Source organism: Photinus pyralis, unplaced genomic scaffold (assembly GCF_008802855.1).
Source record: "Photinus pyralis isolate 1611_PpyrPB1 unplaced genomic scaffold, Ppyr1.3 Ppyr1.4_LG6, whole genome shotgun sequence".
Lineage (NCBI taxonomy): Eukaryota > Metazoa > Arthropoda > Insecta > Coleoptera > Lampyridae > Photinus > Photinus pyralis.
In genome coordinates this window covers 30643323-30665857 of record NW_022170663.1, presented here as the reverse complement: position 1 = coordinate 30665857, position 22535 = coordinate 30643323, and the positions used below count along the sequence as shown (strand labels likewise).

Here is a 22535-nt window from a genome sequence, read left to right as displayed (position 1 = left end):
CAAAGGGTGTAAAAATGGCAGCGCCCATGAGGTCGCACCCTTTCTTGGATGCGCACTCGTCGATCACCGATCTCCTCTCTCCATGTCTCTGCATCGGAAGCGCACAAACGTGGATTACGTACGTTTAGCAATGTTTGTTGTTATTTTGTGTTTTTTAATGCAGGTAGTAATCTTTGCATTTCTTTATATCGTATTTGTGTTTTGTGTGCCACATTTTATATTTTTTGTGTGTTTGAATCTTTGTTTCTGAAATTTACTTGGTTTAACCCCAATGCAGAATCACATATGTGATACCGTTATGCTATTGTTTGCAATTGTTTACGTTTTTGGTGTAATGCTTGCTTAATTTATGTTTATTGATGTTGATTACTTGGTCTTGTCGCTGAAGTAACATTCATATAAGTTTTGATCATTTAATTTTTTTAATATGTGAAAGTTACCGATTCGGTTGATGTATGTACTGACTTGTCGTTTGTAACTAACAATTTTCTCCGTGAATGAAGCAGTCACGGGGGTGGTACAAAATGTAGCCAAAATTGAGTTACGATACCTAATTCCGTGATTGTCTTCGATATTCAACTGTAGGCTCGAAACCAGGGGTGGGTTGCCTATCTTGCCGGAGCGGGATTACGCTAATCAAAGCTCTTCAGTTTAGAATCTATGTGCGATAAATGAGTGGCGATTCAATAATTTCCACATATCTTGTTTTTAGTTAAATTTGCCTACAAGGCCATGTAATTTTTCATCTTGCTTTTAACAAAAGGACTTTATTGCACCAAAGATGAGTCACATCCTGTGTATTTCACCCTTTCTTAGAATCTTGGTATCTGCTTACCGGACCCATAATTCTCAAAACTTGTTTTTAACCTATATGTTACCTCTTGAAGATTATCTGTTACTTTTTGTGATGTTATAATTTTATGTTACGCATTCACATCATTACAAACAATTAATTTTATAACAAAATTTGATATTAATTTGACGGCTGGTTTTTTTATTGGTAAGTTCTTTTTTCCCAGTCTATTTCTATTTTTATTCGGTGAACTACCATTTTCAAAGTTTATTTTTGCAATGTAATTTATTTCAACTTAAATTTTCGAGCTTTAACAATCTTAATAATTGCGATCGTTATTAAACAAACTTTTCACCATTCAGGTGCAGATATCTTTAATAGGACAATAGTGTCCGGCTATATAGTGTCACCCTGTATAATAATCGACCAGCTGTCGCGTTGCACACACCACACTGTATACGTTTAAAGTAAACTATTTTATTTGTTCCTTCTCACTTACAAATTTATTATTTATTTATGGTGAATGTGTGTTTAAACATTTTTTGTAATCTAAGTGATAAGAAATTTGAACAATAATTGGTCAGCTGAAATCGTAAATTACTTGGAAAAATGTACAGCTGTTGTACTTTTTTTATCAGAAGAAAAGATCTGTATGAACCACCTCAGCACACCAGATTCAGAACGAAATGATTAGCCACAAATAACCATTGGTTTTATTGTATTTAGTTATTTGTGTTGAAAATGCCGCAAGATCTGCGACCTCGTGAAAGATACTCGCCATGGGTAGGTATGATTAAAGATCTGTAAAATATAAAAAGGGATGTTTTAGGTCGGCTTAATTTATGTCTTCAATTTAATTGTTGGAACTGGCGCTTTGACACTGCCTTCTGTGTTTTCGGGGGCGGGCTGGTTGTTTAGTACAATGTTTTTAATTTTATTTGCCTTTTTTGGATTTGTTACTGTTACTTTTATTATCGAATCGATTGCGTGTGCAAATGCAGCGATATATTGGAACCAAATACAATCTCATCGTGTGGATGGTGTAAGTACAACTAAAGATCATAGTGCACTAGATAGGCAAAGTTGTTTTGCATCGAGGGGCAATTTTGGTTTATGAATTTTTATTTTTAAGTGGACAAGAGTTTTTGCCAATGCACAATTTACAACTCGCACTCACATTTACATAACTTCAATGCTCAAATACGAATTCGAACTGAGGACCCCCTTGGCCATAGAAAAATTGTTATACAACTTGACATGTACAGGGTGCTTCAAATTCTTGGGTCACCATTGGGATCTCTGTAACGGTGAGAGACAATCTAGGTTAAATGGGAGCAAAGTCGACCATTTTTGTGACTAAAAAAATGTGAACTTTTTTAAAGATCTTTGAAAATAATGCAGATATCACCAGAAAACTGAAAAAGTCAAAATTTCGTTTTCATTTTCCCTAGCTTAAACGAACAGAAATGGATGGTTTCTGTTGGCTCCTTCTTCGGGCACTTTTTATTGAAGAATCTGAATCTGTTATCAGAATTTCTGTAACACGCTAAATGTAGAAGTTAAAGGCTATCACTTACTTATTTCTTATATACGCCATGTTGGATTTTTACGGAATGAGATAGAGAACAAATAAAGAAATTCATTTGAATGCATCACCATCATAGCCATGTTGATTCAGCAAGATCTAATTACCCATTGAATAAAACATCAGTCGCCTGTAGCTTCTACTCAGCATGCTATGGGAATTCCGATAATAGATTCAAATTCTTAAAAAAAAAAGTACCCATAGAAGGTGCTAACGGGAACCGTCCATTTCCAACCATTTGAACTAGAGAAAATACGGTGATATTTCAGTTATTTTCAAAGATTTTTCAAAAATTTCAAAAGCGTTTTTTTAATCACAAAAATGAGCAACTTTGCCCCCTAACCTTGAGATGTCTATATCCCTTTAAATACCCTGTATAATTCAACGTCGGATGCAACCGGTCAAGTAGTTGGAGATTCTGGGGACATGAGCCATCGCCATCGATATTTTTTTGTAATTTCTGTTTGGGATTTGGGGACTTGGCGTCACTTGTTGATTGTTAAAGCTTGTTGGTGGTGGGATTATTGCATTTTGAGTTGTATTCATAGAGTTTAGCTTTGTGTTTGTGCGTAAGATTCAACCACTTTGGTGTCGAGTAAAGTATTTTATGTAGTTTACTCTTATGTACTTATCTGAATTGTGCCATTTGTTAAATCAGACATTTTCCATCTACCATTGTGCTAATATGTAATTTACAACATGCGAGGAGTTAACTAATATCCATGTGTTTGTGGAAGTCTACGATATCTCAGGTTTAGACCATGTTTAACTCAGTTACACAGTCTGGGGTTTATACCAATGTCATTATGTAGAAACTGAGCATAATTGGGAGCTCCACGAGCACACTGTGTATTGTCATAACTGCCTATTGTTACGTCACAACATGAATAATAGATCAGACATGTTTTTACAAACTTCACACCACTCTATTCGGTATATAATGAGATGAATAACTAGTAAGGTGACTTATATCAATAAATGCATGAATGTGTTGCCCCTAACAATATAACCGTGAAACAGGAGGGCAATCAAGCGAAGACGTTGGTCCAAACCTAACGAATAACCAATGACTAACTAAAAAGTGAGTTGCCTTCTAGCCGCGATTAAAGGGAAGTACATGACATGTTGTGACGAATACTCTACGCATACTGTTCAAACGTACCCTGCTACTTGAATTCATTCATTAATTAAGGCGGTGTTACGTGTTCTGGTTAGGTGGTTGGTGTTGTAATTTGCTTGTGATTTACATAGTTTGGGTTTTATTCAAGGCCAAGGTTTTTTCTCAAGTCGCGCTCTTTTTCTCCTTGGTAGTCTGCTTTTGCGAGAGTGCGGCACCTTTAGGTTTTGCTTGCTTTGCTTTTAATGTACCACATCCAAATTCCCGGGTTTTCAGAATAAGTTTATAATAAATAAACTCGCAGACATTACAGCGTTTTATTTGAGTGTTCCTGCCCGACTGGGTCCCGACTCATTGTATTAGCTTCGTGTAACGTAAGGGGGCCCTACCTTAGACGATCCAATCACGTGCCATTCTTTTGTTCGAAATTTGAGCGGGAACCGTGTTTTGATACTGGGATTGCAACGTTGCCACTTTGCCGTGAAATCTCATCTTCACTTCGAGCCTGGGGTGGGTTAAGATCAGTACAACCTACACAGTATCTACCACCGTTATGGAGATCCCAATGGTGATCCACGAATTTGAATCACCCTGCACACTTAAAATAAACCTCTGATAAAAAACAACCTTTAAAATCACTTAAAAATCTTTTTTACTCAAATTAAAATTTTGTGCCGAGTTCTTCTAAATGAATGTGTAAAGCACAATGTGCACAATTTTGTAAAATCAAAAAACAAGGATTTTTATGAATTACACTTCTCCCACTATTGGATAATGTACATACAGGGGAGTCAACGATTGCGCGAAGTAACTTAAGGCCTTGAAGATAAGATTTTTCGGTAGAGTGCTTTTGTGTTACCTATGATATGGTTGATTATTCTCCACATTTTGAAAATATTTTGAATTCTACAGGGTGCGGTCACAAAGTATCGCGCCATGAAGGTACATTTTTTTATGGAACACCTTGTATTTGAATGCATTTTTTAATTCTGCGTTTAATTTCATATGGTTAATATACGAAGAACTTGTAGTTTTAAAGATAATTCGATTTTCGATTTATAAGAAGAATTTGGCAGAATCAAGCGTCAAAATTACTACTTAAATTTTGATTCCAGGCTCTATTCTATACCTTTTGTCCTGGGTAAAGTAAAAGTCAAATAAATAGTAATGAAATAGAATATGAAACGATTAAAAATATATTTACAGTGTGTTTTCTTTGTAGGCGCAAAATTACAAAACTTCATGTTAAAAAAATCGATCTCTGATAGTTTTCGAAATTTTTTGGTTTTCCTGGTTTTATATTCTAATCTTAAAAAAGTTATAATATCCATATGTATGACAGTAAACGATGAAACATACACACTACCGAGCATACTACACTAAAATTTTAATAATACACAATTTTTGTAACAAAAGAAAATGAGTTTTTTCTCAATACATGTTCGAAAATGTGCCCTTCTTGTTCAATACAGATTTCAAGTCTTTTAATATTTTCCCGGACATTGGCCTCCCTATTGATGTCCTTGTCGTTGGTTTTGAGGCATACCTATCTATCCCTTTGACGTAACTCCACAGAAAAATATCTCAAGGGGTAAATGACAAGATCTGCTGGCCATGCAACAAAAACTTCCACAGCTAATCCATTCTTGAGGATAGTGCTGATTTAAATATTCTCTAGCTTCACGATAAAAGTGGGGTGGAGCACCATCTTGTTAAAGCCACATATTTTGAAGTTCTTTAAGGGTTACTTCTTCCAGTAATACTGGCAACTCCTATTGCAAGCAACGTCCATTTAAAGGTTTATTACAAAAAATTCGCCCGACATACTTCTGCGCTCTTTCGAGGTTGTCTAATGTCTCGTCTCTATCGGCGTTGCGAGACGTCGCTAGATATGAAAGGCTAAAATTTTGTATCAGTCACTTTGGTGTAAATCTAAAGTTATTTTCAGCCCCTCACTTTGGATGGAAATGATCACCATAGTGAAGGTAGGTCATGAATATTTCAGTGGGAATTTTTCCTATGTCTTCATAAGAAAATGGATAAGAAGACTGTTACAATATCTTTTAGTTTCTTAAAATCAGTGAAATTCGCTGTGTGTAGCTCCGTCTCGTATAACATACATAATTCACATGAGTACTTGCCCTTTTTCCAAAGGTGGAAAAAATCCTTCTTGTTCATTCTTGTGACAATCATATCGATAATTGTTTTATCGTATGTGTGAGTGCCTAGTTAGCAGCAGTCATGAGTTCGAATCCCAGATAAGGCATGGCTTGTAACCCTTTATACAGGTATACAATAGTTACCTATCTAGTGTTGTATGATGTTCGATATAAATTCCAATTGTGAAACTAACTGTCACGGTAATATTTCAGGAGAGTGAAGCATTCGACGGGAGTTCAACAGATGAGAATATCAACGAGAATACTGCCATGATAAACCAAACGCCCAGTCGTTACTATACATTAAGAGAAAAGGTAGAATTAGGAGAGATGACCGGATTATTTTTTAACAAAGTGGGACGCGCACTGTTTTATATTTGTCTTTGCGTATATTTATACGGAGATTTAGCGATTTACATTACAGCAATATCGAAAACGTTATGTGATATAGTATGTAATACTACCGAGACTGTGGGTCCAGATGACTACGACGTACCGTGCTGGTATCAGACGGGCTTAGATAAAATGACAGTGTACCGAATTTTTGTAGCGCTATTTGTAGCTGTCGTAGGACCCTTTAGTTATCTAAATGTTCAAAAAACCAAATACTTACAAATACTGACCTCGTCGATGAGGTGGATTGCATTCACAATTATGATTACGATCGCCATCACCGAAATGATTCAATTTAAACCGAAAGGGTCCCCGCCTGTGGTTAATTTTTCGGGAACGCCCGCACTGATTGGTGCTAGCATTTACAGTTTTATGAGCCACCATTCCTTGCCGGGTATAATAAATCCGTTCGCGCGGAAGCGGTTTATATTGCGCCAATTAGCTTTGGATTATTTTTTAATTTGTACCTTCTACATCTTACTGTCATTGACCGGTGTTTTCGCTTTTTCCTATATATTCGACTTGTACACTTTAAATTTTGCACCGAGTAATTTAAACATAGGGGGCCCTTTTATGAAGATTGTCGAGTATTATTTAGGTCTGTTTCCAGTTTTTACATTATCGACTAGCTTTCCCATAATAGCTATAACGTTACAGAATAATTTAAAGGCGCTATTTTTGGACGTGCACTCGTTGGAGCGTTATCATTTTGTTGTAAGGCGACTTACATTTCCCACATTGGCCATTGTGCCTCCGATTATTGTGGGTTTACTTACACACAATGTTGCAACGTTGGTGTCGTTCACAGGATCTTTTGGTGGAGTATGCATACAATATATCATTCCAGTGGCGCTAGTGTGGACCGCTAGAAAATACTGTACGTCAAATATACAAACAACAGCCCCCAACTACTTTCAAAGCCCATTTAAGCACATGGTCTGGATCTTCGTTATACTTTTATGGGCAATATTTTGTGTTGTTCTCGTCACTATAAATTTACTAAAATAACGTTTACACCAAAATATTTTTGATACATGTATAATTAATGACAGCAGACTGAATTTGTAAAACTAATAAACAAATTAACAAAATCAAATCAGATTTTTATTGTTGCCTTCCTCTCAAATTATTTAATGGCATTGGCCATTGGCTCGCACGGCATTATTCGAGCGTGACGGGGAAAATCTGGAGTAAGAGAGGTAACATTTGAAAACGCTAAACACATCACATCTACAATATACAAACATTAACAACCCAAGGAAGTAACTCCTGAATTTGAATAATTTAAATCTGACGTTAATTTAATACAACATTTTATTTTATTTGGTAAGCTATAAAAAATGGCAAACACTAGTAAATTTAAAAGCAACTTCAAAACTTGACCATTTGTGAAAGAATAACGTTCCGAAGTCTCGTACATAAAATACGTTGTTAATCAGTCCGACCTCCTCCAGTCCAGAAGGTATCTGAAGGTCCTGGATACGGTAACCTTAGACTGAAGTCATATTTTGAAATGAATCTGCTAAGTATCTTTCATCACTTCGGCATCTATCTCTCCACAGACGATACAGTTATTAGTAGGTATATACTCAAAAAAGTCAGATTCGTACACAAAGAATTAAAGTCGCTAATCAATCCAAATGAGTTTAAACAATCAAATGAAAATTATTAACAGATGACCAATCTCAAACAAATCGAAAATAGGAAAACATTGGTAAAAATAAAACCAAATGAAAGGGTTACCTTCCCTTAACCTACAAGTATCTAAAGGCAATAGAATTTACAATAAAACGAACCATTACAATTAAGCACATTACCTTTTAACACGAAATTTGAATTACAGAATTAAAACAAATTCAACTACCCTGACTGACTACAGAAAGCAAAGTGACCTCAAATACTAAAGGAACCTGCATGAACTGAACAAAAACACAAAACAAAATCGGCAAAGGTAAACAAAAACACTACTGCTTTCATATAACAAGCAAAAAAATATATAAAACCTTTGCTTCTGCTTTTTTAAAGTTTTCTTTTACATTGGTGCTATGATTTGTTCGTTGGTTCTATCGGAGTAACTAGAAGTATAGTTGGAGAAAGCTCCACGAAAGCAACAGATAACTTCTTAAATTTACAATGTAAAAAAATCAATAATTTTAGTAATACTAATTTTTGGAGGGCATTCTCGTAATGAAAATGATGAAGTTAGTAGGCACCAAACAAAAGGAGATACTGGCAGAAAACTCATACACAATTGAGAAATTGCTAATTGCACATAGTAAATAATTACACCAACATATTTTTGATACATATATTAATAGCAGACGAATGTGTAAAATTAAATAAACAATAAAAATAACAACTTATTTTTTACTTTTGCTGGTACATTGTTTGGCTTTCCTCTCAAATTGCATTTGCTTTAATTTCACAGCGAGTTTGTCAGCAGCTTTCCCATGTTTGTCCTGAGACAGTGCTGTGTAGGGATGTTGAAATTTACGCTGCTCGTCTCTCCTTACTGCTTCTCCACAACCGTGTATCTCAGGTAAGCCGTGCGCTGTACAGAAGCGACTGCTGCAATACTTGCAGTCTATGCCGAAGTCGCTGGTACGTTTTTTACACTTGGTAAAGCAGCACGTCGCATCAATCTTTTTAACGTTGTCTAAAACAGTATCTAGATCGTTAGAGTCGGTTGCCTTTTTTAAATTCTTTTCTTTATTCTTAAGCTTGCTCTCTACAGTTTTGGTGATTGTTGACATCGTCTAAAATGTATATTAGTAATTTTTTACTTAACATTGAATTTTCATTAAAAAAATCAAATATTAAATTTTTTGGTTATGTTTATGTGAAAGCGAAAGTGTCAGTGGAGCTGGAGACACCTCCCACTTTTCTAATGTTTGTAACTAACATACCGGATATTTAATAAATGTAGGTACACTGTGCTAAAATCGGTCATTAGAGATGAACTTACAAACATTCAAATGTTTGTAGAAACCTACGTCACATTTAGGAAAACTGATTAATAAATCAATTTGAATAACTAACTATATAATGGTTTCAGTAATTCAAAAACATACACATAACTTTTTAAGTGGGCATCCAATGCATTTATCCCTATGTTCATTTTCAAAAAACACGTCAACCTAATAGGTACATGACTTAGCGCTTTTAGGTTGGTACTAGTGCGCACTGAATCAAAGTTATTTTGATTGGTCGATTTTTGAATTTCAAAAAACAAGCTTCATTTCTTCAAGAATTTAGATTATGTAATTGATTAAACCCTAATTGTTTAAGAGAAGCTGTACGTGCATTTCCCCTAATCGTTATTGGCGTATTGCTTAGAAAATGAAGTACGACATTTTGAACATTTATTGTAATTATTTGCTATACAATTAAATATAAATATTGAATTGTGTAGAAATGGAACGTTTCACTGAGCTAGAAGTTAGTGCATAACCTAATTAAATCTGGTTCAGTTTGTGACACAAGCGTGGCAATGTATGATATACATATTAGGTTGGCGTGTTTTTTAAGTGAACACGGATAATAGGATTCTATGTTCTCTTTAAAAAAAATCGTCTATAGTCGTGTTCTTCTATTTGTTTAATGTGCTCTAATTTAATAAGTCCATTTTGTTATCAATTGAACGTCTTAATTGTGATTCATCATGCGAAATACCAATTAGATATAGAGGTGTATAGGATCGATACCTACATGCAACGGCAACGTTGGATTAGCAGTGACTAATTTGTAATATGTCGATATTTTTGTCCTTTATTTATCCTGAAGTTAAAAATTAAAGCTAGGCGATTCTATGGGACGCCTTCCGATAAGTTTTTTCGGTTTTATGCCATGACCGGTGGAGTACTAGCCGGTCCATATAATTATAGCGGCGTTCTAAGTGTGGGGAAATCGAAAAATATTCTTTATGCGGAAATCGGCGACAACGCGGAGAGACAAACCCATATAATATGAGTTCTTTTATTAATAAAGGCGTATCCAAATTCGAAATTTTTCTTTAATACAAAAACAATAAGCTTTAATAAACGTATCCATCCTAATTTATTATCACGGGATAGGTAACTAATAATAGGCGCTAGGGTCTTTCAAGACTACACCCAAGGATTTTTGGTTTATATGCAAGGTAAGTGTAGTACGCACGTCGACCTGTTTGCAGGTGCACGAGGAAGACATCCGACAAATTGTTCGCTTTTGTTTATTATTGAACGTGGGCCATTATATTGACTTTGTTTCAAATGATTGCAGGCGTTTCTTTCTGTACAATTTCTTTATTTTTAGAGTTTATATGTTAAGCATTATTTTTGTATATGTTAAAAGTTACTCGGTTTGAATAAAACAATAATTGATAACATTTTGTTGGTAAGATAAATATTTTTAAAGTAAGGCGAATATAGTGCGGGTTATGAAAAGTGGAAGTGGACCGGTTAACGATAACGCCGTTGGCTACAGAAGAATTGATAGGACGCTCGGAGTTAATCAGATTCTCCGTTTTGACGGTAAATAGCAGTACAGTTGTATTTTTTGTGTGCAAATAAGAAAAATGTGCAGCTCTGTACCATATATTAAATATGTAGGTATGTAGGTACCTACTTTTTAATCATCCATAAAAATATCGTACAAATCGTCCAAAAAACGTGTACCTACGTGTGTGTCGTGAAAATGTGTGAATTGACGATTTGTTCTTCCGTACACCCCTAAAAGTTATCATTTGCAAGGGATGCAGTTTACATTTATTTCTTTTTGAAAATGGTAATATAAAGTAGAATTAGAAAACAAACGACAGCCGACTTGTCCGCCATTTTGGAACCCACCGACAATTGACGCTTGCAAAACGTGTTTAATTTCCTTGATGTATTTCTTATTATTTAAAGAAAAGCCATTGATTTTTTTAACGTATATGCCCGGTTTCACAAAGGATGATTAAGTTTAATCAATGATTAAAAATATTAGAATGTTAGCCACCTTTGATTATAGGCTCAATTGTTTCCCATTCTAATATTTTCAATCACTGATTAACCTTAATCATCGTTTGTGAAACCGGGCAGTAATACATCACTATTTCATGTGGTTTTGATTGTAGTGTGACGTCATCTTCGGCTAACTTCGGAAAAATGGTTTCATACCTTTGGTTGTATCTAAAAATGCCTTTGGTTGCTGGTTTGCTACTGTCACACGGGATGGTTCCCCTTTATCTCATATTTTTATCATTTTTGCAAATTTAAAAAAATCGGGATCTTCAGTAAGTTTCTTTGCATTTATGAGTTAACAAATATTCATTTGTGCGTTTTCTATTCAATTTTTTTTACTGAAAAGTGAAATTTTTCTGAAATTGTTCCCTTTGCACTGCAATGTTTATTTTATTAAAGATGTTACTTTCCACTCACTAAAATCTAATCCTTCAAATGATGAGTAACCATTTCTGAACAGAGGTCTGGTGTGCACGTTTTGTTCATAAGCCAATACTCCTCCAAAATGCCCATTACAAATTGCATTCGATTCAAAGAGAATAAATGTTATATCGTCAAACATACTTGATACATTTATTTTCACGTGGTTTACAACTGGTCAATACAATATATGTCTGTAACTTCTAATATTCTTTACATTATCTAAATATGTGTACAGTTTAATTAACAATGATTATAAATTAAAAAACATCAATTAAAATAAATCTCCTACATAAATAAATTACTTACATTAACTTAAGGCAACTTCTAATTATCTTTCTACTAGGTGCTAATTTAACAATTAAATTTATTTATCTACAAAAACTTTACATGCACATAAAAGCCCAGACTCATTCAATTTTTATTGTCAAATTACTATTCTCGTTTACACTCCACATCCTTTTCTATAGTGTAACTGTAGGAATGAAATCATAAAGTTCAATAAATAAAAATACAATTGTTTCATTGCAAAAAAATGTTCTAAAATAGGATTTCATTATGTAAGTTAACAATTCTGGGCCCTTGTAAACAGCGTCGCCATCATTGGCTTTAAAATCTATTTACACCTAAATTGCAGCTCCTAACGTTCAACATTAGTGAGGTAAATAAATAGTGAATGATTGATCTATTATATTTAAACCTATGTAACTGGTTTATCCAATATTATTACCACATAAAACCTTGTCCTCAACAAACTTTTTTATTTCATCATATGCGTGGTGCAAGTCATCATTTATGACTAATAAATCGAAATTTCCCGCTTCCTCACCTGTAATGTAATCCAATTTAGATACAAGGCAAAACGATAATGGATAATGGCAGACCGTATTCGATTTCTTTTTGTGCTGCTTGCAGACGCAAAGTCAGACTTGTGAGATTCTCAGTTTTGCGCTTTTTTAATCGTTCCTCAAGCGCATCCAGAGATGGGGGCTTCACAAATACGTACCACGGATTCAGCGAGGTCTGCTTTACTTGTTTCACACCTTGCACGTCAATGTCCAATATGCACACCTGTAAAGGGAGCTTTACAGCAGCCTGGTGTAAATGAAGCGCATCACCTTCCCGCTATCACGAACCACCTCGACCGCCTTGATACTGGTGCCGTACATGTTCCCACCAAAAGTGGCCGACTCAATGAACTTACCCTCGTTAATGTCCTCTTTCATTTGTTTAACAGTAGTGAAGTGGTAATGGACGCCGTCCACTTCACCCTCACGCGGCAATCGGGTGGTGTGGCTTACGCTAAACCCAAAATGCGTTGGGTAGTCGACCAATAGTTTCGTTAGCATGGTGCTTTTCCCCGATCCCGATGGTCCACAAAACACCAGCGGTTTGGGACCATTAGTTGCCATTTTATGCAATGCTACAATGGGAGTGGAATCATTTTTTTTTTAATTCTGATATTGTAATTACCTACCTCTAATAAAATTAATGGTGATAGTTAAATGTGCAAATTGAGACTCTCTTTTAATGCTGTTTGCAAAATCAAATGTTGGTCGTAATTCAAATTCACATTTTTTTCGGTCTAGAATATAAATGCATGTTTATACCATATATGGGTCTCTAGACACCGGCAACGGCAGTGCTTAAATGGCCTAAACTCACATGCACAAGCCGAAGCGGGCAACGCGCGCATATGCAACCCATCGTACCACATTTGCGCACGAGGTAAGATCTCGAGGTCAGTCAGTTGGTGCTTAAAAAGGCAACGTATGTGTAATATATTTACCATTATCGTCTAAATAAAACTTAATATCTTCAATAAATTTTATTTCATGACACAACATTCACGAGATTACGACGCACAATATTAGAAAACAGGCAGATATAAAAATCAAACCGCTCACATATGATTCGCCGCGGAACGTTTTTAGGTTGGTTAGGCTTTGGCGAAAAAATGTCATCGATCAAAAAAATTGTTTTTGGACGGCTGAACAGTTTTCAGTGTACATGCAATACATTTTTTTTCTAAATGGAATCAACATCGTCGAGTAAGGTGTGTTGCCTATGGAAGTATTTAGCATTGTATACATTCGTACAATGATACTGTAGCATTGAATTTATAACTATATTCAATGCTCGAAGCAAGAATGCGTGTGGAGGAAGAATAGCCACTGCCGTTGGATTATTATTTAAATTTTAAATTGCAGTGTTAAAAAAAACTGAACTACAGATAGAGTATATTAAAAAAATGTTTTAAAAGGGTATTCCTCACAACACACAGCATGTTCTTCAATGAGGAGAGAAGGGGTCTCTTGCCCTAAATGTTTTGTAAATTCTCTGGACTACTAGCATACCTTTTCTTAGAAGTTTCTTATTGTGGGGGTTTTCTTTGGAAGTCTTCCCATATAAAAATGAACTTCTCTTTTTTAGATAATTGATGTAAGTAATATTTTATTTAGAAACCATTGCAAGACATAAACTGAGTCTGAGTATACACACCCTTGTTTTCGGCTGGAGGATGGTTCCTCACTTCAGCAAAATTAGCAAATATACACGTGTTAAAAATTTTTTTGTTTATAATACTGAATTGTGAGATAAGATTGCACACCACGTATTTTAACTTTTCGGCAGATCAAGAAATTGATTTTCAGCTTGTTTATCTCGTTTACTAACACTACTATCACCCAGAATGTAAAACCTCAACGGCTTTTTCGCCCATTCTTCACCGACCGAGTCAATACCAATACGAGACGAAATAACAGTCTTAAAATCATTGTCATAATCAAGATCTTCTTCGATCCACAAAGTATCACTTGTACACAAATCGAGTTTATTACTAGTTTCTTTGTCTATACTCATACTCATGCATAACTTTGATGGCCCATTTCCCAATTCGTCAATTTTAAATTTCTTCGACTTACTCTTACAATTTTCTAAAATATAATGAGTAAAAATCTGTTTTTATTTTAACATATATGCTAAACTTACTTCCACGAAACTCTGTCATTATATCAATGTTTTCTATGGGATGTATCGCTCGTAATAAAACTGCAGCACCCGGTCCTGCACTCGAGATATTGAAACAGTGGTACATTCCGTAAGTCATATAAACATAAGCCGTCCCTGGTTGCATATACATTGGTTCGTTAGCCGTAGTTCTCCTACATGTAAATAATTAACATACATTTACATCAGCTTCGATTACCGTCCTCCAAATGAACGAGAAGCTTTATCCTCTCCACCTAAATAACATTCGGTTTCAACAATTCGCCCTTTGAGGATATCATCTCCGATTCGTCTGACAAGCAGTTTACCTAATAGAAAATTGGCTAAGTTGTAACATGGGACGTTATAGAAATCAAAATTTAATTTCATATCGACGTTTTTCGGTTTCTTTTTTGGAGGCATATTTTTGTGGCCACTTGCACTATTTGGGGACTTAAACCTAAACGTGACTCCTCTCAAGAGCATGACTGATTTTTTGAGCGCTTTCTTTCGGTGATCCAAACGCGTTTGGATGGTCAAATCACGTTCTTTCGAAGTGTGATCTTATAATCATGATTGCTAAAATCGTGAACAAACTGAACATAATAGTATATTATATACCGCGGGACTGAAGTAGTACTTTTAATCCCGAAGGTAAAGTTTATGGCCCGACCGAAGGGAGGGCCATAATTTACCTGAATAAACAAAAAAAAAGCGCTTTCTTTCGGTAGGAACGTTGCGTTGGTACGACAAACCCTATGCTATGGTAACAAAAATAATTTGAAAACTGTCATTGCTAGTGTCATAATTTTGGTGGTGGGTGACAAAAGTGCATTTGATATTGATAAAAAGCATCCAAACTAGGTAAAGAATTGATACCACCGAAATCCAAAAAAGTATATGAGCAGCAGTACGATACGTTTAAGAAGTGGTGCCGCATACAAAATGTGGAACAACCTACTGAAATTGCCTGGTTAGTAATTTCATCCTTCCGGGATTTTCGTCCAAATTTAATCCCGGCGGGACAAAAAGTGACACTTCAGTACTTGTCATAACGGAGTGAAGTTGTCACTTTAGTCTCGGAAGTACGAAAAAGTTTTATGACACGAATTCCTAACCTATAAATGCAAGGATATTTTTGCTCCAATGTTAGATGAAAAAAAATGAGTTTGAGAACCACTGCACGAACAACGCATGCACCCTTGGTAGGAGTCACGTTTAGTTTCATTCAAATTCAAGTATGAAATTTTAAAAAAAAGTGAGGTTATCTTCTACTTATTTTACTTTTCGTTTACATTTCACAGTCTAGGCTGTGTACATGTCGAAAATTTGCATAGTGCTATTAATTGGCATACCGGGTGCAGGAAAAACCACATTTCATACCACCCTCCGAAGATCTACAGATGATGTGATTTACAAATTTCATACTGTAGTATACGATGAGCTTGTAGTGAATGATTGTGAAATCAGTTACAAATGTAAAAGGGGCAAAGTATTTGCGATTGCCACTGAACTCATGGCTTCCATACTTACCTTGCCAACTAACCACAAGCATGTTATTATAATCGATGACAACATGTACCTTAAAAGTATGAGGTATGAATACTACAAGCATGCGGAACGATTAGAATTATCATTCTTGGAAGTGTATTTTGAGGTGAACATACCAACAGCGTTATTAAGGAACAGCACTCGAGAGAATAAGGTACCAGAAAAGACAATCCTTAAAATGGCACAGCAGATTGAGAAACCCATCGAAAGTTGGGAGGGAAATGTGTTTAGAATTAACTCCAACTTAAATTTTGATGATAATTTGTATTTAGAATTTTTTAACAAATTGGAATTGAGTTTTTGTAAAACACTAAGAAGGAAAGTGGATTGCCACACCGAAAAAATGTCAATTACTAAGCTGCAAGCTGTAGATTTAGTATTGAGAAAGATTGCTCATGGCAAAATTAAGGAGGATAAGGATAACGCTTCCAAAGTTTGCGCACAAAAAAAGCATATTTTTAATGCAGTTAGGCAGGGTACAATACTGGTCGAGGATGGATGGGACGAATCTGAATTGTTTACTAATTTGATGTTGCACTTTAGGTAAAATTGTTCCAAATTTTAAATTCTGATGGCTAAGTGATAATAAACACAAATGCTTAAAATTTGTGGAATTTAAAAATGGTACAGAATAAGACCATCACAAAGCAGAAACTTAAATGTTACAATCACACGATTATGCACTTACAGCAAGTTCCATTTGTATAATCTTGTAACATTACTTTTATTACACGTATTTATACATGAAATAGTAAAAAAAAACTAATTCTTTAAATATGTCTAAAACACACAATAAAAAACAATAATGCTGTATCTTACACTTCTTTATTATCATATAAAAGGTAATGTCAGCAAATTAAAGTAACAGAATCTATTTCTTATAACCGCATGAAGGCCTACGCCCACGTGCACGTTCGAATTTACGTCCCTTTGAACGAACGTGAGGTTTAGTATGAGAATGTGGCACACCAGGTGCGAGCCCAAAGTGTTTCACAGCTTCTCTGGCATTACGTTGTCCTTGTAATAAAACAGTTTTACAACCGGTCGGGGATTTAAGAGCCAACTGATCAAATGTCATAATTTCTCCACCTGAAAATAACAGCCCATATAAGCCACAGTAAAATAAATGATAACGTCAGAAAAATGTGCGCACTTAAATCACTATTTATTCACAAATTTTTCCGATCACGATTCTAAAACTGACATACCGGCTTCCAATATTCTGGCACGTGCTTTCTCTGTGAAGCGTAATGCACATATCTTCATCTTAGGTAGCGTGTAAATTCTGACATCGTCAGTAACGGTACCAACCACTACAGCAGTTAAACCTTCACGCCCCGGTTTTTTCATTTGCGATGCAATTCTTGCAATCGTGATTGGTGGTCTATTGATCCTACTCATAAATAAACGTTTAAGTATAATACGATTGAATCTTGCACCTGTACGACGAGCCAAGAAACGGTATAACTAAAACAAGCAATTATACATAAAATTCATTGGCAATGGAAGTATATTACCTTAACAAGAAGTCTGAGATAGACATCTTCACTTTTGGGCTCTGTTCTCCTAACCTTTCGGTCGTATTTATGGTTGATATCAATACCCTGAAAGTATAAAATAAAGCAATTTACGTACGTACGAAAAAAATATAAGAATTAAATTAGGGATTGCATTGGGTTTTTAGATGAAAAGATTGAGGATGATTTTAAATAAAAAAGATTAAATTATACTTGCCATGTTGAATCAACTTTTGATGATGGACAAAAGGAAACCTACATTAACCACGAGATGGCAGTAAAAATGTAATCAGTGGATGTGGCTCGGTAGCACCATTTGTTAACGCAAACGGTGCGTTCATGAGCCCGAGGCACATAGGTGCTAATTGTCCCGATTGGCCGCTTCGTCACTCTTGATGAATGCAGTCTTCTCCTTTGCTTGTTCAGAAAGTGGCACCTGGAAGTATTGCTCATTAGCTCTCCGCAACTCTCAACGTCTATGTTTGCTACGGAAAGTCGCTTCTTCGTTTGTCTATTCAATTTCCTGTTATCGACAAGTCTCGACTCCCCATTTTTCTTTTGTTCCGGTGCAGCCGATGACGCTTATTGTGTCTTCGTCACAATGCCTACTGTCGGATTAAAAAGTATGTGCGGTCGAGTTTGAAGTTTAATAGAAAAATAACCTTTGGATCAATTTTAATGAACCGGGTATCAAATTAAGGCCTGTTTCATTCTACGTTATTTAAGACTAAGCTAGTCTTAAAAACGGCAATATTTCTTACAACATATTTACTTATATATACTTGCAAAATTCAAAGTAAATATTCGTAACTGCCCCTTCATAGTGATCTGTTTAGCATGGTTTAGCAGCGCTGTACTGCGTCCTTTCCTTCTGCGTAGAAGCGCTGCTAAGTCGCCCAGTGCGAAGGAGCACTTACGAGTATTTAGTTTGAATTTTTCAAGTATAAGCATTTGCTTACTTTTATTCATACGGCCCGTTATGTCAACAGAACCGTTCAGGAATATGTTGACGCTTGCTACTAAAACACGTTTAGGGTTTATTTAGTCAACAGTTGCGTCGGCTGAACGTACCCATTGTTGGCGTGGTGGCATTTAAACGTTCCATGATCTGTGACATTAATTGTGCTTGTGTAACCAAAAATGGCATAAAATCTTGATTGTCGTTTCGATTCTCACCAGATGCATTTCGTTATGGATTTACGTTGTCACGCATTGGCGTTTCACCAGAATCCGGTTGGTCAACGGGTGATCGTTCGTCGCCATCTTGACATCCTGCATTGCTGTACCTTTTCATTTGAAAATAACCGTAGGGTTTTATTAACTCAAACCACTACAATCCCACTTCTGATTTGTTATCGATATAGGTGAATTATTGCATTTCTGCACAACTATGACTCCTTTCGCCGTTGCCATTTACGCATGCGGCTTTTAGAGTTTTATGCGTGACGTCAACACACGCATTTTTGCGTGTATTTACATGTAAACATTGAAGCGTGTATTGAGGTTGTTAGACCGTTATATGCATTAAAATTGCGTAAAATTACTATTTTATGCAATTTGTTGCATTGGACGGAGTTTAAATCGATGTGAAATGTAACATTTGTACTACCCCTACGTTTTAACGTTCTCTGTACTACGCCACTGTTTGACGACGTGACGCCCTTTTTTTTCCTAAAGCAGTAAGCACCCGTAAGCGGTACAATAAACACTTTTAACCTACAAATATGTTTTCAAATTTAAAATTTCCAAAATGTTCTTTGAATGGTATATCGCGCTGCAGAAATTTTTCTACGTAAATTGGTCGATTTTACAAGGATTGTAACTGATAAATATCATTGTAGTGATAAATGGAAGAGCGTTGTTGGCTTAGAAGTACACGCACAAATCCAATCGACAAGCAAACTATTTTCAGGATCTCCAACTGAATTTACAAATCCAGTTAACAGAAACGTATCCCTTTTTGACGCAGCCACACCGGGTACCCTACCAGTATTAAATAAACGTTGCGTCGAAGCCGCCGTGCTCACTGCACTTGCTTTAAATTGTCGCGTTAATCCCATTTCAACATTTGATCGAAAGCATTACTTCTACGCGGATCTTCCGGTATGTACTGTTAGAATTGTGTAACTAACTCAGTTTTCGACTAGGCAGGATACCAAATAACACAACAGAGATCGCCAATCGCCTGCAATGGTTTTATTGATTTCCACGTGTATGCGCCCGGCGTGCATAAACACTCATACGCGGCAAGATCGTGTATTAAACAGATTCAACTAGAACAAGATAGTGGAAAAAGTCTTCACGATGAAACGCGTAGTTTGGTCGATTTAAATCGAGCAGGTGTTCCACTCATGGAATTGGTTTTTGAACCTGATTTATGCAATGGGGAAGAAGCTGCTGCGCTTGTAAAAGAATTGGTGAATGTATTTGAGTGTTTGCAAACATGCTCATGTAAAATGGAAGGTACACCAACCCCTTTTTTGGTAAATAAATAAAGCAATTTTAGAGGGCGCTCTCCGTGTTGATGCGAATGTATCTGTGCACAAAAAAGGACAGCCACTAGGTATACGCACAGAAGTAAAAAATATTGGTTCAATTCGTGCAGTTGCTGCGGCAATTAACTATGAAATACAAAGACAAATTGCACTGTTAGAGGTCGGCGAAAATGTAGTGAATGAGACCCGTTCTTGGAACTCTGATAGTAGAGTAACCGTGTCCATGAGAGACAAGGAAGAGAAGCAAGTGAGGATTGTTTTGTAGATGGCAAATGAATGCATCTGTGAAGTACTTACATCATGATTGAAAATTGGCAAATTTCTCAATAGTTCTATCCTATTCTAGATAGATTTTATTAAAGGTTCTGAATGAGAGTAACTGCAACTAGAACTGAAGTATTCGTATAGAACTGTTACGACCTTTGCCAGTTTTTGGTAATGATGTGCTAACTTCACAGCCTCAAAATAACTGAAACATTTAGGATTATCGGTATATGCCAGAACCGAACTTGCCCCCATTATATATTGCAATGGGTCCCACCACTTGGGGTTGTGTCAATGCGGAACACATAAAAAAGCTAATACCACAGCTACCTCATGAGATTCGAAAGCACCTCAAGGAGGAATGTAATCTAACCACGGAGCAAGCAATCATTTTAGTGGTAATCGGGCAAAGCTCATTAAACAGATTATCTAATAAATTGGTTTCAGAACGAGTTGAAACTTTTAAGGGCATTTACTAGTATTAGCTTGAATAAGAAATTGAATGCGACACTTATTGCAAATTTATTGATCAACGACTTTCTATCTTTGGTTAATAAGGAAAAAATGGACCTCGATGGAATGTAAGTTGAGAGTGTAGCTTTCGAAATCATTACTGAAATTCTAGCACAATCAACCCAAGCTTCTTCGGAGACATTGTCGAGCTGCTACAAAACGAAATGGTTAGCCATAAAAGTGTGCAATTCTTGATGGGGGAGATGTTAAAGTCGACTTCAAAAACTGTGAAAGAGGTTACTGAAAACTGTGCCAGCTCCAAATTTAACAAAACACTTTTTAGATTGTAGCATGCCACGATTTACTTCAGATAAATGATGAAAATGAAATTAGGCGAATTTGTGAGGAAGTAATTGAAGATAATCCGAAAATGTTGCAGCAATACCTAAAAGGCAAGAAGAAAGTGTTTAAAGCTTTGTTAGGTATAATCGCATCCAAGCCAGATAGTAAAGTAAATATGAAGAAAGCTACTGAATTGTTACAAAATGTTTTAGATAATTTAAAAAAATAAATAACACTTTTTTACTCACATTAGTAGATAGATTACAGGATTTTATTCAGGCAAATACAAGGGTCTCTATAGCACAGAACAGTAATATTCTGTGCTCTATAGAGGAGTTTTTTGTTTACTCAGTCAGCTGTTTACATTTTAAATTCAACCGCGCGTAACCAGTGGCGTACCTCTAGTGTACGTATAATATTGGGTGATTCTTGCAGGTTTTTAATTGAAATTGAATTAACTTGAAATGTTGAAAGTGAATTAATTAAATCTTGTTGATTTTGAGACTTGAAAATGTATCCCCTTAATCCTATCCTACCTGAATGGTCTTTTTCTTAAGAACTTGAGGACGTCTTGAATTAGCTTGAACACCCAATTAACTTAATTTTCTAATTAGGTAGAAGCATTGTATATTTATTGTAAAGATCACAATTTATCATTCAATTTCTTGCGCACTCGTACAACACATAAAATGTGACGGTTTAAACCATCCTTGTTGTTTAAGATGAGACGAGAAAGAAACAGATACAGCGAGGAATCGAAAGTGTATTAGGTGCTTTCTCCACGGTATACATGGTTAATCGACTCATAGCGGGCTACATCATACTAAACAATCTTCTTTCTCATGATTACATAAATTCTTCTGTTCTGTTAATAAACGTGTATGTGCCTTGAATACCCTTTAAGGGGACGGTCATTTAACGGCTGTTTACGGTTACCACTACGAGCGCTTGCATAGGCTATGTGTGTTTAGGTAACATACCCCTCAGTATTGCTACTTTTACAGAAAAATGCAGGAAATTTAATGATCATACTACAGTTCTGAAAATCAGGATGCGAGCTTATGTCAGTTGAAAACTTTAATAAGAAAATATTTATTAGAGTGTTATGTTTGAGTAAATGCAACAAAATTACCACGCGATAATACGCACACGGTAAGCTCAGGCAAAATAGAGGTGGGTCGGGGTGAATATTCGGGGTTTTTATACACTGGCAAAAACCAAGCAAAAGGGAAATGTACCTAGTACCTAATAGTAAACCGGATATAGGTGCCACTAATCTTTCATAAATTCCAAAAGAGAAAAGATAATACTTACCGAAAGGGGGAACAAAGCAGACGAAAAGATCCTTGTTCTGGTCTTAATAAGCTAAATAAACATAATAATGGACAGAGTAGAATATAAACAAGAATTGATGTCACATTGAATAAGTTAATAAATAATCTCAAAATATTACAAATAGGACATTGTAATAATATC

At 35.7% G+C, this 22535-nt stretch overlaps 7 protein-coding genes across 7 annotated transcripts; 3 read left to right on the top strand and 4 right to left on the bottom strand.

Moving 5' to 3' along the window:
* The first annotated feature begins 1233 nt into the window (after positions 1 to 1233).
* Positions 1234 to 7143, top strand: LOC116173805 (transmembrane protein 104 homolog). Its single transcript, XM_031491510.1, has 3 exons — positions 1234 to 1576; positions 1623 to 1835; positions 5868 to 7143. The coding sequence occupies exons 1-3, from the start codon at positions 1535 to 1537 to the stop codon at positions 7053 to 7055; spliced, it is 1443 nt and encodes a 480-aa protein (XP_031347370.1). The 5' UTR covers positions 1234 to 1534; the 3' UTR covers positions 7056 to 7143.
* A 1264-nt stretch (positions 7144 to 8407) lies between these two features.
* On the bottom strand, positions 8408 to 8800 carry LOC116174587 (DNA-binding protein SMUBP-2-like). The gene has a single exon (XM_031492525.1). It carries the CDS (start codon positions 8798 to 8800, stop codon positions 8408 to 8410), a length of 393 nt encoding a protein of 130 aa, XP_031348385.1.
* Positions 8801 to 11858: 3058 nt separating this feature from the next.
* LOC116173966 (guanylate kinase-like) lies at positions 11859 to 13364 on the bottom strand. Its single transcript, XM_031491710.1, has 5 exons — positions 13115 to 13364; positions 12927 to 13034; positions 12568 to 12872; positions 12334 to 12520; positions 11859 to 12278 (listed from the first exon to the last, which is right to left on the bottom strand). The coding sequence occupies exons 1-5, from the start codon at positions 13239 to 13241 to the stop codon at positions 12163 to 12165; spliced, it is 843 nt and encodes a 280-aa protein (XP_031347570.1). The 5' UTR covers positions 13242 to 13364; the 3' UTR covers positions 11859 to 12162.
* A 526-nt stretch (positions 13365 to 13890) lies between these two features.
* LOC116173967 (putative 3-methyladenine DNA glycosylase) lies at positions 13891 to 14920 on the bottom strand. Its single transcript, XM_031491711.1, has 3 exons — positions 14658 to 14920; positions 14441 to 14613; positions 13891 to 14385 (listed from the first exon to the last, which is right to left on the bottom strand). Exons 1-3 carry the CDS (start codon positions 14858 to 14860, stop codon positions 14069 to 14071), a joined length of 693 nt encoding a protein of 230 aa, XP_031347571.1. The 5' UTR covers positions 14861 to 14920; the 3' UTR covers positions 13891 to 14068.
* A 663-nt stretch (positions 14921 to 15583) lies between these two features.
* Positions 15584 to 16793, top strand: LOC116172917 (L-seryl-tRNA(Sec) kinase). Its single transcript, XM_031490193.1, has one exon. The coding sequence runs from the start codon at positions 15756 to 15758 to the stop codon at positions 16533 to 16535; it is 780 nt and encodes a 259-aa protein (XP_031346053.1). The 5' UTR covers positions 15584 to 15755; the 3' UTR covers positions 16536 to 16793.
* A 1-nt stretch (position 16794) lies between these two features.
* Positions 16795 to 17867, bottom strand: LOC116172918 (60S ribosomal protein L18). The gene is made up of 4 exons (XM_031490194.1): positions 17723 to 17867; positions 17506 to 17592; positions 17197 to 17455; positions 16795 to 17077 (listed from the first exon to the last, which is right to left on the bottom strand). The coding sequence occupies exons 1-4, from the start codon at positions 17723 to 17725 to the stop codon at positions 16860 to 16862; spliced, it is 567 nt and encodes a 188-aa protein (XP_031346054.1). The 5' UTR covers positions 17726 to 17867; the 3' UTR covers positions 16795 to 16859.
* Positions 17868 to 19135: 1268 nt separating this feature from the next.
* LOC116172916 (glutamyl-tRNA(Gln) amidotransferase subunit B, mitochondrial) lies at positions 19136 to 21308 on the top strand. Its single transcript, XM_031490191.1, has 8 exons — positions 19136 to 19297; positions 19347 to 19608; positions 19653 to 19968; positions 20012 to 20247; positions 20483 to 20662; positions 20712 to 20845; positions 20890 to 21013; positions 21061 to 21308. The coding sequence occupies exons 1-8, from the start codon at positions 19230 to 19232 to the stop codon at positions 21286 to 21288; spliced, it is 1548 nt and encodes a 515-aa protein (XP_031346051.1). The 5' UTR covers positions 19136 to 19229; the 3' UTR covers positions 21289 to 21308.
* The last annotated feature ends 1227 nt before the right edge of the window (positions 21309 to 22535 follow it).

Coding starts and splice junctions, on each gene's coding strand:
- LOC116174587 (XM_031492525.1), bottom strand. CDS start 8,800: ATGTCAACAATCACCAAAACTGTAGAGAGCAAGCTTAAGAATAAAGAA.
- LOC116172918 (XM_031490194.1), bottom strand. Junction 17,456..17,505: donor ATCTCAGACTTCTTGTTAAG/GTAATATACTTC, acceptor TGCTTGTTTTAG/TTATACCGTTTCTTGGCTCG. Junction 17,078..17,196: donor TGCCAGAATATTGGAAGCCG/GTATGTCAGTTT, acceptor TGTTATTTTCAG/GTGGAGAAATTATGACATTT.
- LOC116172916 (XM_031490191.1), top strand. CDS start 19,230: ATGTTTTCAAATTTAAAATTTCCAAAATGTTCTTTGAATGGTATATCG. Junction 19,969..20,011: donor ATGCTCATGTAAAATGGAAG/GTACACCAACCC, acceptor AAGCAATTTTAG/AGGGCGCTCTCCGTGTTGAT. Junction 20,846..20,889: donor AAAATGGACCTCGATGGAAT/GTAAGTTGAGAG, acceptor CTGAAATTCTAG/CACAATCAACCCAAGCTTCT.
- LOC116173805 (XM_031491510.1), top strand. CDS start 1,535: ATGCCGCAAGATCTGCGACCTCGTGAAAGATACTCGCCATGG. Junction 1,577..1,622: donor GTGAAAGATACTCGCCATGG/GTAGGTATGATT, acceptor GGGATGTTTTAG/GTCGGCTTAATTTATGTCTT. Junction 1,836..5,867: donor AATCTCATCGTGTGGATGGT/GTAAGTACAACT, acceptor GTAATATTTCAG/GAGAGTGAAGCATTCGACGG.
- LOC116172917 (XM_031490193.1), top strand. CDS start 15,756: ATGTCGAAAATTTGCATAGTGCTATTAATTGGCATACCGGGTGCAGGA.
- LOC116173966 (XM_031491710.1), bottom strand. CDS start 13,241: ATGGTAAATATATTACACATACGTTGCCTTTTTAAGCACCAACTGACT. Junction 12,521..12,567: donor TGGTTCGTGATAGCGGGAAG/GTGATGCGCTTC, acceptor CTCCCTTTACAG/GTGTGCATATTGGACATTGA. Junction 12,279..12,333: donor ACAAAAAGAAATCGAATACG/GTCTGCCATTAT, acceptor ATTACATTACAG/GTGAGGAAGCGGGAAATTTC.
- LOC116173967 (XM_031491711.1), bottom strand. CDS start 14,860: ATGCCTCCAAAAAAGAAACCGAAAAACGTCGATATGAAATTAAATTTT. Junction 14,614..14,657: donor TCTCGTTCATTTGGAGGACG/GTAATCGAAGCT, acceptor ATTTACATGTAG/GAGAACTACGGCTAACGAAC. Junction 14,386..14,440: donor AATGACAGAGTTTCGTGGAA/GTAAGTTTAGCA, acceptor ATTATATTTTAG/AAAATTGTAAGAGTAAGTCG.